General features: G+C 46.6%; 1 protein-coding gene and 1 long non-coding RNA gene across 2 annotated transcripts; both read right to left on the minus strand.

Moving 5' to 3' along the window:
- Positions 1 to 5,323: 5,323 nt before the first annotated feature.
- LOC124664623 lies at positions 5,324 to 7,589 on the minus strand. Its single transcript, XM_047202099.1, has 2 exons — positions 7,017 to 7,589; positions 5,324 to 6,502 (listed from the first exon to the last, which is right to left on the minus strand). The coding sequence occupies exons 1-2, from the start codon at positions 7,587 to 7,589 to the stop codon at positions 5,765 to 5,767; spliced, it is 1,311 nt and encodes a 436-aa protein (XP_047058055.1). The 3' UTR covers positions 5,324 to 5,764.
- Positions 7,590 to 9,123: 1,534 nt separating this feature from the next.
- Positions 9,124 to 12,716, minus strand: LOC124701383. Its single transcript, XR_007002018.1, has 4 exons — positions 12,612 to 12,716; positions 11,366 to 11,623; positions 10,911 to 11,011; positions 9,124 to 10,430 (listed from the first exon to the last, which is right to left on the minus strand). It is a non-coding gene; the product is annotated as an uncharacterized LOC124701383 (long non-coding RNA).
- Between the last annotated feature and the right edge of the window lie 1,366 nt (positions 12,717 to 14,082).

Raw genomic sequence — 14,082 nt, forward strand, 5'->3', positions numbered from 1 at the left:
CCTACAGGTCGTCGCCGCGATCGCCGGCCTCCAGCGCCCCCAATCGCGCCGCCGCGCAAACCCTAGCTGCTACCCTTCCATCGGGGGCACGACCGCGGCTCTCCTCGACGGCGGCCGGCCAAGGAAGACCGGGAGGCGCGGACGACGGATTGCTCCCGAGCTGAAGCCTGCTCCCTCCCCGCCCCTACCTGCTGCGGCATCGAGCACGACGGGGGGCCTCGCCGTCGATTTGCCGGCCGTGGGAGCCGCTGCTCTTCCGCGGGACACCCCGGCCTCGCCAGCGTCTTCCCAGGGTCGCCCCACGCCATGGGATGCGCGGCCGTGAGCGCCCGATGGGACGCGTCCACGACCTGTAGGACCTCGCCCCTCGATGACGCGACCTCGCTGGTGCCTCGTTCTGCAGCCCCTGCCTCCCCGAGCTGTTGGTGGCGCTCTCCTGCCTGTGGTGGTGCTGCCGGCGTCTAGTGCCGGCGAGCACGTCCACGAGCACCTGCTGCCTACCACCTCGACGACTAGCCGCTGCCGGTGAGGTCCCTCTCCTCATCCTCCCTCTACTCTTGCCCAAAAAAAATTGAATCTTTGTATTGGGCTGGATGTGCTAGCACTTGAGGAACCGTGCGCTCGTCCATGTGCCACAAATTCGATGCAAATTATTTCATCAAGTTTGCTCTTCTGGATCAGTTTTGGTTTATACCTGTACACCTGTATCTTGATTAGTAGTTGACACTAGCAGCGCCAATAGGTGTATCCAGTGAGGAATCAATGACCCATTTGAGGGAGACCATGGACGTTTCTAATCTTGTCCAGCTGTTCATCATGGGCAGTAGCAGAACGAGGCCCCTGTTTTACTCCAACGCTTTCTTGTTTTACTGATTTGCTGTGGTTACATTCAGTCCCAATCTGCTAACCTATGGATGCATGGCAGTTCCCGAAATGGTGGTCACGATATTATTAGGAGTTTCTATAATTATTGATCTTGAATAAGCTGTGTCCATTCTCACGTATTTTACAGGTTAGGTGATCTTGAAGTCACTTGGTCTCCATCATACAGCATTGGCTGCTTCTGGCTGGCTTGCACGCTGGAGCAGAAGTGCGTGCTCACTGACCGACTTTCGCCACGCTGGCTGACTGCATCTTCAAGGAATGTAAATACTTGGGCAATCAGCATGTGTGTGCTGTGATGAATGGACTGTTCAATGGACAATCCATCTAGATTTCGTTAGCTTCAATTGCATTAATTCCGGAGTAGAATCCTGATGTGTGTGTATATATATGCACGGGTTTATGGATAGTTTGTGATGCTTATGTTCTCTTTAATTTGCTTCGCCATTGAGCTCTAGGCTTTGTCTTAAAATCTAGCATGGCAAGTCTACTCCTAGTGTGTATTATGTGTCAATCTTCAGAGTGCAACATCCGAGAGATGTCCATCACACATCTTGAGATTTAAGTGTAACCAATTTTGATGTATGTTGTCTATTTTATTTTTCTACCAAGCACTTATATTTGCTATATTATTGATGTAGGTCAATGGAGCAACTTGTGGCAGATCTCGCTACTACCATTGTCATCGTGCTACTAGTAGGACCTCTACTTCGAGAAGGAATTAGGGCTCGACCTGTTGGTGTGTTCTTGTGTGGTGCCCTCACTGCCCATGTTCACCACCGACGAGTCTGAAACCGGAGACGGCGCCGCTGTCCTGCTTCTTGGCTGTGGACGACGTCGAGCATGAGGTCTCCAGGATGGACACGCTCGCCGGCATCACCGTCAATTTTAGTGTCGAGGTAATTTCACTCTCTCCAACCCTGCTTGTCTGGTTGCTGCATATGGTGTTCTCTATGCATTGTGTTCTTACCAAATGAGAGGGATAAGCTAGGGAAATTAAGCAAGTGAGAATGTTTGCATGGTCTTCTTTCTTTTCTTCTGTTAGCTTATTTATTTGATCTGGAGCGGTAGCTGTGCTCGCTGACTGACTTTCGCCATGCTGGCTGGCTACATCTTGAAAGGTTGTATCTTTTGCTTTGTTCATCAACATAAGGCGTCCATTTGCAGTACTCTGTAAATTTTGATTCACTGTCAGTTTTATTATGTTGCAAAGTTCGCTCATAATGTTTGCTATCGGTTCTTCTTGAACAGAGGGAGTGGATATGTTGGACAAGTCAGTGGAGAAGTTCCTGGAGCATTATGCCTGCTGCTCCAGCATCTGCTTGTGCTCTGTCACGGCCGTTGTCTTCAAGGTCCTGTTCTTGTTTTCCTCTTGTGTACTTTCTAGTCTCATGTTCATCTTTTCCGCAGATTTGTTTTCAGAAATAAATAGCCCCCTGTTCTTGCTCATGTGTAAATAAGTGAGAAACAAATAGAAGATAATTATGTTTTGTCTAGCATGTGTAAATCTAACACAACAGACTGCAATTATGTTTTTTAATTATTTTCTCTGCAGATTCGTAGCCAAAACTGAGCCAAATCCGTGTTCTTGGTCTGTTTCTATTTGCTTTTCTTGATATATTGGTAGGCCTGTTTATGATCTCTAGGAATAATCATCTAGCTATTTTACATGCAACGACAGTAGTCATCTAGCTTTTTTTCTCTTTCTTAATGTATATGGGCTGAAGAACTTCATGCTTGCTCATATTTTAGCAATTGCATGACTCCGAATATGTAATTGATCATGAACTTGATTTCCAATAATAGCTGTTTTAGTCATCGAGTCATGCCCTGTGTAGGGCCGTTGAGCTGTTGGACTTTAAGAAGTTTTTGGTGCTTTACTAGTACTGGAATGTGTGGTTGCAGTTGTAGTTGATCTTGTCAACGTTAAACATACTAGTCGAATTGGATTGTATGTTTGAATGTCTAGAGGCATGCTGTATGTACTTTTCTGGCATTTGTATTGTGGTCCTGGATGTCTAGAGAAGGGCAAAGATCATGGCAGAATTTTGAATACTTGCTAATTGAACTTGCAGTGTTTTAGCAAGTCTAACTCTTAGTGGCTTTGAATTGATAGTATTTGGCTGTTGCTGGTGATGAAGTAGTGCCACTGCAATGTATTTGGCCAAGTTGACTAACTGCAATTTATTCGTGAATATTCATCATCACATTTTCGCCACTAGCTGCTGCTCTGACTATTTCTTGATATTTCATTGGCATGCCTGTGGACATGTGTTTCCTGACACTAATGAAAAGTGTGCAAATTCTATTTGCAGGATGGAAAAGCGGAGCTGGAGGTGGCCTTCTTCCTCTATATACGTCTAGATTTACTCGAGTATCCCTGCTGTGATATACAGTGGCATCTAGAGCTATGGCTAAAGTGTGATCCGGCCATCGAGGAGATGATGACGATGCTGGTTTAGGTTCAGTTTTGGTGGTTGTGTAACCAGGACGTACGTGGTCCTGGCACTAAGTGCAGTTCTAACCGATTCTTTGGTTGACGTTTTTATTACGAATCTTGCCTATTTCAGTTGTATGTGTATTTTTGGGCTCTGACCAAGTTGCTGTGATGTGCAATGTTGCAACATAGCAATACTATTGAGGTCCTGAATAGCATAAGTTCCAGGAGCATTTAGGGTCCCCATTATATTTTGTCTTGACCTGGGCATATATCTATATCATCTGTAGCTAGCTACCTGCACAGAATGAAGTAGCTACCTGTGGTTGTACCTACTCTGTTGGTGTTCCTGTAATAGATGAGATTGAGGCGTCTCATTTTCTGTAAAGAAGTGAAGCTGCATCTGTGAGTTTAGAATCTGAGACATGAGACTGAAATGTCCTTATATGCTTTCTTGCCACTGATTGTCCTTGATTTGGTTTGGCGTATACAAGATCAAAGATTTGTGCCTTGCATGGTTATGTGTGGTAGTTGAGTATTTTCATGGCTCCACGAGCTTATCTTACACGATATCCTTGACTGTGAACAGGTTGACGTGCCGTTTTCTGAATGCTGGAGATGAGCACTTGCACCTTCAGCTGGTGGAACCAGAAGCGGAGGCTGATTGTCTCCACCTGGTGGAACCAGAAGTTGTATGCGGAAGGTAGGCAGCGAAGTTTAGGTGAGTTTCTGGTTTAATCCCGCCTTTGAACTGGAAGATATTTCTTGATATTTCATTGGCCTGCCTGTGAAGACGTGATTGCTAGCAGTAATTAAGCATGCTCATTCTATTTGCAGGACTGAGAAGCGGAGCTGGTAGCGGTGGTTTAGGTGAGTATCCCCCTGCTGTGATATAAAGTTGGCATCTATAGGCACGGTTGAAGTGCCATGGAGGAGATGAGGACGATGCTGGTTTAGGTATAGTTTTGGTAGCTGTGTAACATGGTCCTGGTACTAAGCGATGCTGTATCCATTTCTGTGGTTTAATTATGGATTTGTGCCTATTTCAGTTCTTTTTGGGATTTGACTTGTGCAATGTTACAGCATAGCAATATTTGTGGAGGTCGAGCATTTGGTCTCCTTTACATTTGGTCTTCACCTGGGCATATCTATATCATCTGTATCTACCTGCCTGCACCTACTCTGCCCCGTCTGCAAAGAAAATGATGATGATACGGTAGGGAGTAGTAAAAGGAAGCCAAATTAATTGGGTAATGCGAGCGTAGGAGCTGGGTGGTTTCAGCGGTTTTGAATCCATCCTTGCGTTACAGAGACTGCAAATGTATTTTGTGGTGGACAGGTCGAAACAGCCGTGGCATGCACAGGTATTCGAGTTCTCAGATGTCCCATGATTTATTGTGCTTTTCTAGCAACACATAAGCTAATGTGTCGAGGGCATTCTGGCAAAAAATGGTCAAAAGATGCAAATTCCATAAATGCTCGGTGCAAACATTTCGATATCACCTTTCAAATGATCCATGATACTCAGGAGGCGCATAATCTACATCCATGCAAATTTTCAGTATCAGATATTTTGCAAGTAACATTTTATTTGATACTAAAATTTTATATGGATATAGATCATAACCTTCCTGGGCACTATAAATCAGTTACACATTATTATCATGGAAACTACAACTTCAGGAGCTGATATTTCATATATGCCCCTATAGATTAGGGAGGGGCGAGTACTATTTCTGAAACAGCTATTGGTGAGTACATTCTGCAACTACTCAGAAAGAATAGCTTCGACACAACTTACACGAAAGCTGAAAGCACTAAATCAATTGCAGACTAGAGTAAGGTTGGCACCAAGCTAACCCACCTCATCCCAGGTATAGTACAAGTGAACGGAGAGCAAAAATCAAAACTACAGAGAAAGTACCAGATGCAGCTAAGGTACAATTCACAGCGGGAATTCTACATAAAAACATCCCCTCCAAGTGAAAAACATGCCCACAGATAAATAATAATAAAGGGGGGGGGGGTGACAATTTAACACACTTTTATTTGCAATTTGATTATTTGCCACACCCTGTGTCACTGACATGTGGTAGTCCTGTGACCTGTGGCAACTGGCAAATAACCAAATTTCAGAGAAAAATGTGGCAAATGATCAAATATCCCATAATAATACAAAGATCTGGTGAGCAATGTTCTCATGCAAAGTTGCTTGGACAGTAGTAATCAAGTTAGATATCCTACAAGCCATCTATTGCACTGGACCCATAGACTTGCAAGATTTCTAACGTCATACGTGATTACCAATGGTCAAGAAACTTAACAAGAAAACACTGCCCATATGTATTATTGTTACCCTATACACTAGGTACGGGTGGTAAGAGGAAAAGCTAGATCTCATGATGAAACTGAGCTAGGCATATATGTAAACATCAAGGTATAGTGTCACTCCTCTGTTGGCAAAAGATGCCTCGCATCATTTGTCATGTCCGTGCTTTCCATCATAGTTTCAACAGGAGTTTCCACAGATCTATTGGCCATGTTTATACTTTCTACCTCACTGGCCATGCTTGTGCTTTCTTTCTCAATTTCCACTGGATTTTCTACAAGGCCACATTCCTCAACTTGGATGGCCATGTCTATGTTGCCCTTAATTAGGGTTTGAGTTTCAGTAGAGTCATTTGTATTTACCTTACTTTCACAAGGAGAGCTCAAACCTTCGTTGATTTTGGTATCCATCCTCACAGCCTCTATCGATGACCAAACCTTGTTTCGTTTATTGTGCTTCTTGCTCCGCAAATGGCCAGCCATGGTCACATTGCTATCGCACCTGACTTTGCAGCGATCACACCACAGGTAGTTGTTCTTCTGAACAACTTCATGCAACTCTCCATCTACCAGTATGCATATTTTTTTAGGTTCATCGCAAGGTTCTATTCCACTCTTATTCCCGGTGATCTTCCGCAAGTTGTCTTTGATATCAGTTATCACCTTGCTTGTTCCACACTGGGCGAACTTTGCCTTATGTTTTTTCCCTTCAAGATGCTCATTAAGTCCAGCTTCACAAGTTGCACTCACTTGGCATAGTGCACAGCTCCAGTCCTTGGTTAGTTTCTGTACTTTCTTTGGTACATTCTTAGGTACAGTGGGTCCAACAATTGTATCTGCCTTCCTCTTCATCCTCTGGACCATTGTTTTTGATGAAGGAGCCTGAAATGAACATTTCAGTGCAGTAGTTATTGGGTGTGCATATGAAACAAAAACCTGCAGCTCTGGAAGAATAGCATATGAAACTAACTCTCACGATCAAACTATCTCTCTACACATACCGACACCACCAATTTAAAGGAATGTGTGGACATGAGTGGAACCAATGGGAAACAATCAATCCTTTTAAGCTCTGATCTGGGCCCATAATTTTTTTCTGTGTGTTTCTGTCATCTAAGAGCAATAATATGGAGCTATTCTATGAGGTTTGGTGTTCCACTGAAGTAATCAGAAAAACAACATTCTAGATAAAAAAAGATTGCTCACAGATAGCGTGCAAAACTATGAAAGGACAGAGCATAAATACAGAAGGAATGAAGAACTTCTGAGCCAGGTAGTAGTTTTTATGCCTTATCTGGAAATAGAACTTCCGAAGTAGTACAATGGCAATGCCCTTGTCAGAACAATCTAACGAGAAAGATATGAGCGCACACACCTCAGGTCTCCCGGAGGGCTCGATCTCAAGCAGCTGGAGCTTATGCTTCGGCTTCGGCCGCGGCGGAGACAACCTCCTCTCCTCACAGTGGAACGGCATCCTTTCCCCAAACCCGGCTTGCGGGCGAGGCCCAAACTGGTTGAAGCCATGCCAGGCTCCAAGCTGGTCGAAAGGCATCGGCGGCAGCGCGTGCGGGGGCGGATGCATCGGCGGCGGCATGAGGTGGCCGGGAGGGAAGAACGGGTCGGGCAGGAACCCGCCGCGGGCGAAGGCGAGGTCGCCCTTGGCCTCGAACTCGCGGCGCACCTCCTCCTCGATGAGACGCCGCCGCACCTCCATCTGGATAATGCCTTCCCGCCGCGCCGCCTCCCACTCGGTCGATGGCGGCGGCGGCGGCAGAGGCCCTGGTTGGCGGAGGGGATGGGGAGCGTTGTCAGGGATTCGGGCGCCTTGAACGCCTTGACCACCGAAGTAGCCGTCGCGGGGGTGAGAGAGCGGTGCCGGCGGGGAATCGGCGGAGGCGGACGAGGAGGGCCCGCGGTCGCCGGCGCGGAAGCGGAACTCCATGAGTCTCCGCGTCGGCGGCAATGGCCGGGCGGGCTGGCTTGCTGGGAGAGCGGGCGATTGGAGCGGCGGATTTGCGAGCGGCGGCGCGGCGCGGTGCAGAGTGCAGAGCAAAGGCAGAGTGAGTGCCGCTTCCGGCGTGCGTGGCGACTCCGTCGGCGAGTCTTTTTTTTCCTGCTGAAATACAAGATTCCGCGGTGGAGACAACCAATGGCTTGCTCGTTCCTTTTTTTTTCCTCCCGAAATACAAGTGGGACGACCTGTCGCTGTCGTAGATCAAGTGATCGACATGTGCAAGCCACCACTTTTTCGAAGCCAACGTCCACCAGAAAATACATTTGCAGTTTCTGTAACGCAAGGATGGGCGCTGAAACCACCAAGCTCCTACGCTCGCATTACCCAATTCATTCACTTGCCTTGCTTTTACTACGTACTACGTACTACTCCCTACCGTATCTTCATCATTTTCTGAGCAGAGTTGCCGATTCCAAATATAAAGGAGACCAAATATTGCTATGCTGTAACGTTGCACAAGTCAAATCCCAAAAAACAACTGAAATAGGCACAAATTCATAATTATACCTTAAACCCACAGAATTGGATACAACATCCCTAGGTACCAGAACAGCGTTACACAGCTACCGAAACTATACCTAAGCCAGCATCGTCATCTCCTATATGGCACTTCAGCCGTGCCTATAGATGCCAACCATATATCACACCAGCGATACTCACTTAAACCACCGCTACCTCCTCTCGCACCTCCAGCTCCGCTTCTCAGTCCTGAGCATGCTTAATTAGTGTGCCACCAATCACATCTTCACAGGCATGCCAATGAAATAGCAAGAAATATCTTCTGGTTCAAAGGGGGATTAAACCAGAAACTCACCTAAACTTCGCTGCCTACCTTCCGCATACAACTTCTTGTTCCACCAGGTGGAGACGATCAGCCTCCGCTTCTGGTTCCACCAGCTGAAGGTGCAAGTGCTCATCTCCGGCATTCAAAAAAACAGCACATGAACCTGTTCACAGTCAAGGATACCATGTAAGATAAGCGTGTCGAGACATGAAATTACTCAACTACCACACATAACCATGCAAGGCACAAATCTTTGATCTTGTATATGCCAAACCAAATCAAGGACAATCAGCGGCAAGCAAGCATATGGACATTTCAGTCTCATATCTCAGATTCTAAACTAACGGATGCAGCTTCACTTCTTTACAACAATGAGGCACCTCAATCTCATCTACTAAAGGAAAACCAACAGAGTAGGTACAGCCACAGGGGTAGCTACTTCATTCTGTGCATATAGCTAGCTTCAGATGGTATAGATATATGCCCAGGTCAAGAAAATATATAATGGAGACCCCAAATGCTCCTGGATATTCTCAGAAATTATGCTATGCAGGACCTCAATAGTATTGCTATGTTGCAACATTGCACATCACAGCAACTTGGTCAGAGCCCAAAAATACACATACAACTGAAATAGGCAAGATTCGTAATAAAAAACGTCAACCAAAGAATCGGTTAGAACTGCACTTAGTGCCAGGACCACATCCTGGTTACACAACCACCAAAACTGAACCTAAACCAGCATCATCATCTCCTCGATGGCCGGTTCACACTTTAGCCATAGCTCTAGATGCCACTGTATATCACAGCAGGGATACTCAAGTAAACATACCTAGACGTATATACAGGAAGAAGGCCACCTCCAGCTCCGCTTTTCCATCCTGCAAATAGAATTTGCACACTTTTCATTAGTGTCAGGAAACACATGTCCACAGGCATGCCAATGAAATATCAAGAAATAGTCAGAGCAGCAGCTAGTGGCGAAAATGTGATGATGAATATTCACGAATAAATTGCAGTTAGTCAACTTGGCCAAATACATTGCAGTGGCACTACTTCATCACGAGCAACAGCCAAATACTATCAATTCAAAGCCACTAAGAGTTAGACTTACTAAAACACTGCAAGTTCAATTAGCAAGTATTCAAAATTCTGCCATGATCTTTGCCCTTCTCTAGACATCCAGGACCACAATACAAATGCCAGAAAAGTACATACAGCATGCCTCTAGACATTCAAACATACAATCCAATTCGACTAGTATGTTTAACGTTGACAAGATCAACTACAACTGCAACCACACATTCCAGTACTAGTAAAGCACCAAAAACTTCTTAAAGTCCAACGGCTCAACGGCCCTACACAGGGCATGACTCGATGACTAAAACAGCTATTATTGGAAATCAAGTTCATGATCAACTATACATATTCGGAGTCATGCAATTGCTAAAATATGAGCAAGCATGAAGTTCTTCAGCCCATATACATTAAGAAAGAGAAAAAAAAGCTAGATGACTACTGTCGTTGCGTGTAAAATAGCTAGATGATTATTCCTAGAGATCATAAACAGGCCTACCAATATATCAAGAAAAGCAAATAGAAACAGACCTAGAACACAGATTTGGCTCAGTTTTGGCTACGAATCTGCAGAGAAGTAAATAATGATATAGCTCAGTTTTGGCTCAATGTAATCAAACTGCAAACAAATGTGAACATCACCACCATCAAGGTTTGATGGTGATGTCGGCGAGTGTGTCCATCCTAGAGACCTCGTGCTCGAGGTCATCCACGGCAAATAAGCAGGACAGCAGCGTCCTCTCAGGTTTCAGACTCATCGGTGATGAACACGGGCAGCGAGGGCGCCACACAAGAACCAACCAACAGGACAATCCCTACTTCCTTCTCAAAGTAGAGGTCCTACTAGTAGCATGCTGACAACGGTAGTAGCGAGATCGGCCACAAGCTCACAAGTTGCTCCATTTGATCTACATCAATAATATAGCAAATGAGTCAGTGCATGTTCATGCCTATAGAACGACGTAGAAATTAAAGTCCAACCAATTGGAAGCAGGTATCTTCACTTATGATTTATAACAAGAATACTACATACTATCATGAGAATCAATCCACGGAAAGCAAAGGAGCTGTTCTCCCTAAACAAAATGATCAAGATTACACAGCACCAATCCAAAACATACAATAAGAACAAAAGGAGGCAACTATAAAGCTCCAGATCAGCTGCACTTGACTCAGTCTTTACATTATCACAACTTCTAAACATCATAATTGCAGTCAGTTGTGTTAGATTTACACATGCTAGACAAAACATAATTATCTTCTATTTGTTTCTCACCTATTTACACATGAGCAAGAACAGGGGGCTATTTATTTCTGAAAACAAATCTGCGGAAAAGATGAACATGAGACTAGAAAGTACACAAGAGGAACTGAAACAAGAACAGGACCTTGAAGACAACGGCGGTGACAGAGCACAAGCAGATGCTGGAGCAGCAGGCATAATGCTCCAGGAACTTCTCCACTGACTTGTCCAACATATCCACTCCCTCTGTTCAAGGAAGAACCGATAGCAAACATTATGAGCGAACTTTGCAACATAATAAAACTGACAGTGAATCAAAATTTACAGAGTACTGCAAATGGAGGCCTTATGTTGATGAACAAAGCAAAAGATACAATCTTTCAAGATGTAGCCAGCCAGCATGGCGAAAGTCAGTCAGCGAGCACAGCAACTGCTGCAGATCAAACAAATAGGATAACAGAAGAAAAGAAAGAAGACCGTGCAAACATTCTCACTTGCTTAATTTTCCCTAGCTTATCCCTCTCATTTGGTAAGAACACAATGCATAGAGAACACCATATGCAGCAACCAGACCGGCAGGGTTGGAGAGAGTGAAATTACCTCCACCCTAAAATTGACGGTGATGCCGGCGAGCGTGTCCAACCTGGAGACCTCATGCTCGAGGTCGTCCACAGCCAAGAAGCAGGACAGCGGCGCCCTCTCCGGTTACAGACTCGTCGGTGGTGAACATGGGCAGCGAGGGCACCACCCAAGAACACACCAACAGGTCGAGCCCTAATTCCTTCTCGAAGTAGAGGTCCTAGTAGTAGCACGATGACAACGGTAGTAGCGAGATCTGCCAAAAGTTGCTCCATTGACCTACATCAATAATATAGCAAATATGAGGTGCTTGGTAGAAATAGACAGCATACATAAAAAATCTGTTACGCTTAAATCTAAAGATGTGTTATGGACATCTCTCGGATGTTGCACTCTGAAGATTGACACATAATACACTCTAGGAGTAGACTTGCCATGCTAGATTTTAAGATAAAGCCTAGAGTTCAATGGCGAAGCAAATTAAAGTGGGCCATAAGCATCACAAACTATCCGTAAACTCGTGCATATACACACATCAGCATTCTACTCCGGAATTACTGCAATTGAAGCTAACGAAATCAAGATGGATTGTCCATTGAACAGTCCATTCATCACAACACACACATGCTGATTGCCCAAGTATTACCTTCCTTGAAGATGCAGTCAGCCAGTGTGACGAAAGTCGGTCAGTGAGCACGCATTTCTGCTCCAGCGTGCAAGCCAACCAGAAGCAGCCAATGCTGTATGATGGAGACCAAGTGACTTCAAGATCACCTAACCAGTAAAATACGTGAGAATGGACACAGCTTATTCAAGATCAACAATTATAGAAACTCCTAATAAAATCGTGACCACCATTTCGGGAACTGCCATGCATCCATAGGTGAGCAGATTGGGACTGAATGTAACCACAGCAAATCAGTCGAACAAGAAAGCATTGGAGTAAAACAGGGGCCTCGTTCTGCTACTGACCATGATGAACAGCTGGACAAGATTAGAAACGTCCATGGTCTCCCTCAAATGGGTCATTGATTCCTCACTGGATACAGCTATTGGCGCTGCTAGTGTCAACTACTAATCAAGATACAGGTGTCCAGGTATAAACCAAAATTGATTCAGCAGAGCAAACTTGATGAAATAATTTGCATCGAATTTGTGGCACATGGATGAGCGCACGGTTCCTCAAGTGCTAGCACATCCAACATTAATGCAAAGATTCAATTTTTTTTGGGCAAGAGTAGAGGGAGGATGAGGAGAGGGACCTCACCGGCAGCGGCTAGTCGTCGAGGTGGTAGGCAGCAGGTGCTCGGGGACGTGTTCGCCGGCAGTAGCACAGGGGAGACGCCGGAAGCACCACCACGGGCAGGAGAGCACCACCACCAGCTCGGGGAGGCAGGGGCTGCAGAACGAGGCGCCGGCGAGCTCGCGTCCTACAGGTCGTGGACGCGTCCCATCGGGCGCTCACGGCGCCCGCGCGTCCCATGGCGTGGGGTGACCCTGGGAAGACGCTGGCGAGGCCGGGGTGTCCCGCGGAAGAGCGGCGGCTCCCACGGCCGGCAAATCGACGGCGAGGCCCCCCGTTGTGCTCGATGCCGCTATGGTTCGCAGCAGGTAGGGGCGGGGAGGGAGAAGGCTTCAGCTCGGGAGGTCTTCCTTCGCCGGCCGCTGTCGAGGAGAGCCCCCGATGGAAGGGTAGCAGCTAGAGTTTGCGCGGCGGCGTGATTGAGGGCTGCATTCGCGGGGGAGAGCGAGCTTGGCCGGCGGTGAGTTGAGGATTTCTTTTTCTTTCTCTTTAATTTTGGTTGACATGCGCCTGGTGTGACCCCTAAAATTCGTCCACGATTAATTACATGCCATAACTACAACCCCACGAAAATTGTGCCGCTAACCACAATCACATCGCAGGCAACCCCTCGTTTAAAGCGCTGATGATCAATTACTGGAGAATAACCGAGATTATAGCTCATGGCTGTCCATGCCTGTTTTTTTACCACCTCAACCATGGCCTTACGTTCTTTGCATTTATTTTACCATCTAGTCCATATATATTGCACCATATACGTACACATTACATATGATATCACTCTTTTTGCGGGGAGAGTTTTCACTTAAAATCTCGCATGAATCGCAGTCTAAGGGTGGCGTCCGCGGTTGAACGGTGAAAGAGCGGCGTTAGTGCTTAGGTGAGAGGAACGCTGGCTGGGTCGTAAGCGTCGGCGTGGACACTGGTGGAGGTCCAGAGGACGGCGATGTTGATGAAGAGCCGTAGACGGAGTCCGACGGCGGAGCACCAAACCCTAGCATGGGCGGCGCCATAGGGTAACCCGGATAGCTGGGATAGCCACCCAACGACGAGAACCCCATCGGAGGAACGCCGTAGCCAGGATAGCCTAGGTAGCCGTACGACAAACGGAAACCCTCTTGCCGCGTCATGGCCATTGTTGGTCGAAGCCGAAACCATGGCAACATCCGTGTAGATCGCGAGCGACGAGGAAGACGACGAACTTTGCGGCGCGGCCGGTGGGAAACCTGGTGGCGAGTAGATTGGCGGCACCGGAGCAGGCGGTGCGAAGGCCGGTGGCGAGACACCGGTCGTCATGGGCGTGCCCGAGGAGTAGATCGGGGCAGGCGATGTCGGTAGGGTTAGCAGCGACGAGTCCGTCGACGCGGGCAAGGAGCCGGATGTCATAGCGCTGGATGCCATCGCGGTAGAGGAGCGAGACGCGGCAGCGGTGGGC

The sequence above is a fragment of the Lolium rigidum genome, chromosome 1, assembly GCF_022539505.1.
Source record: "Lolium rigidum isolate FL_2022 chromosome 1, APGP_CSIRO_Lrig_0.1, whole genome shotgun sequence".
Lineage (NCBI taxonomy): Eukaryota > Viridiplantae > Streptophyta > Magnoliopsida > Poales > Poaceae > Lolium > Lolium rigidum.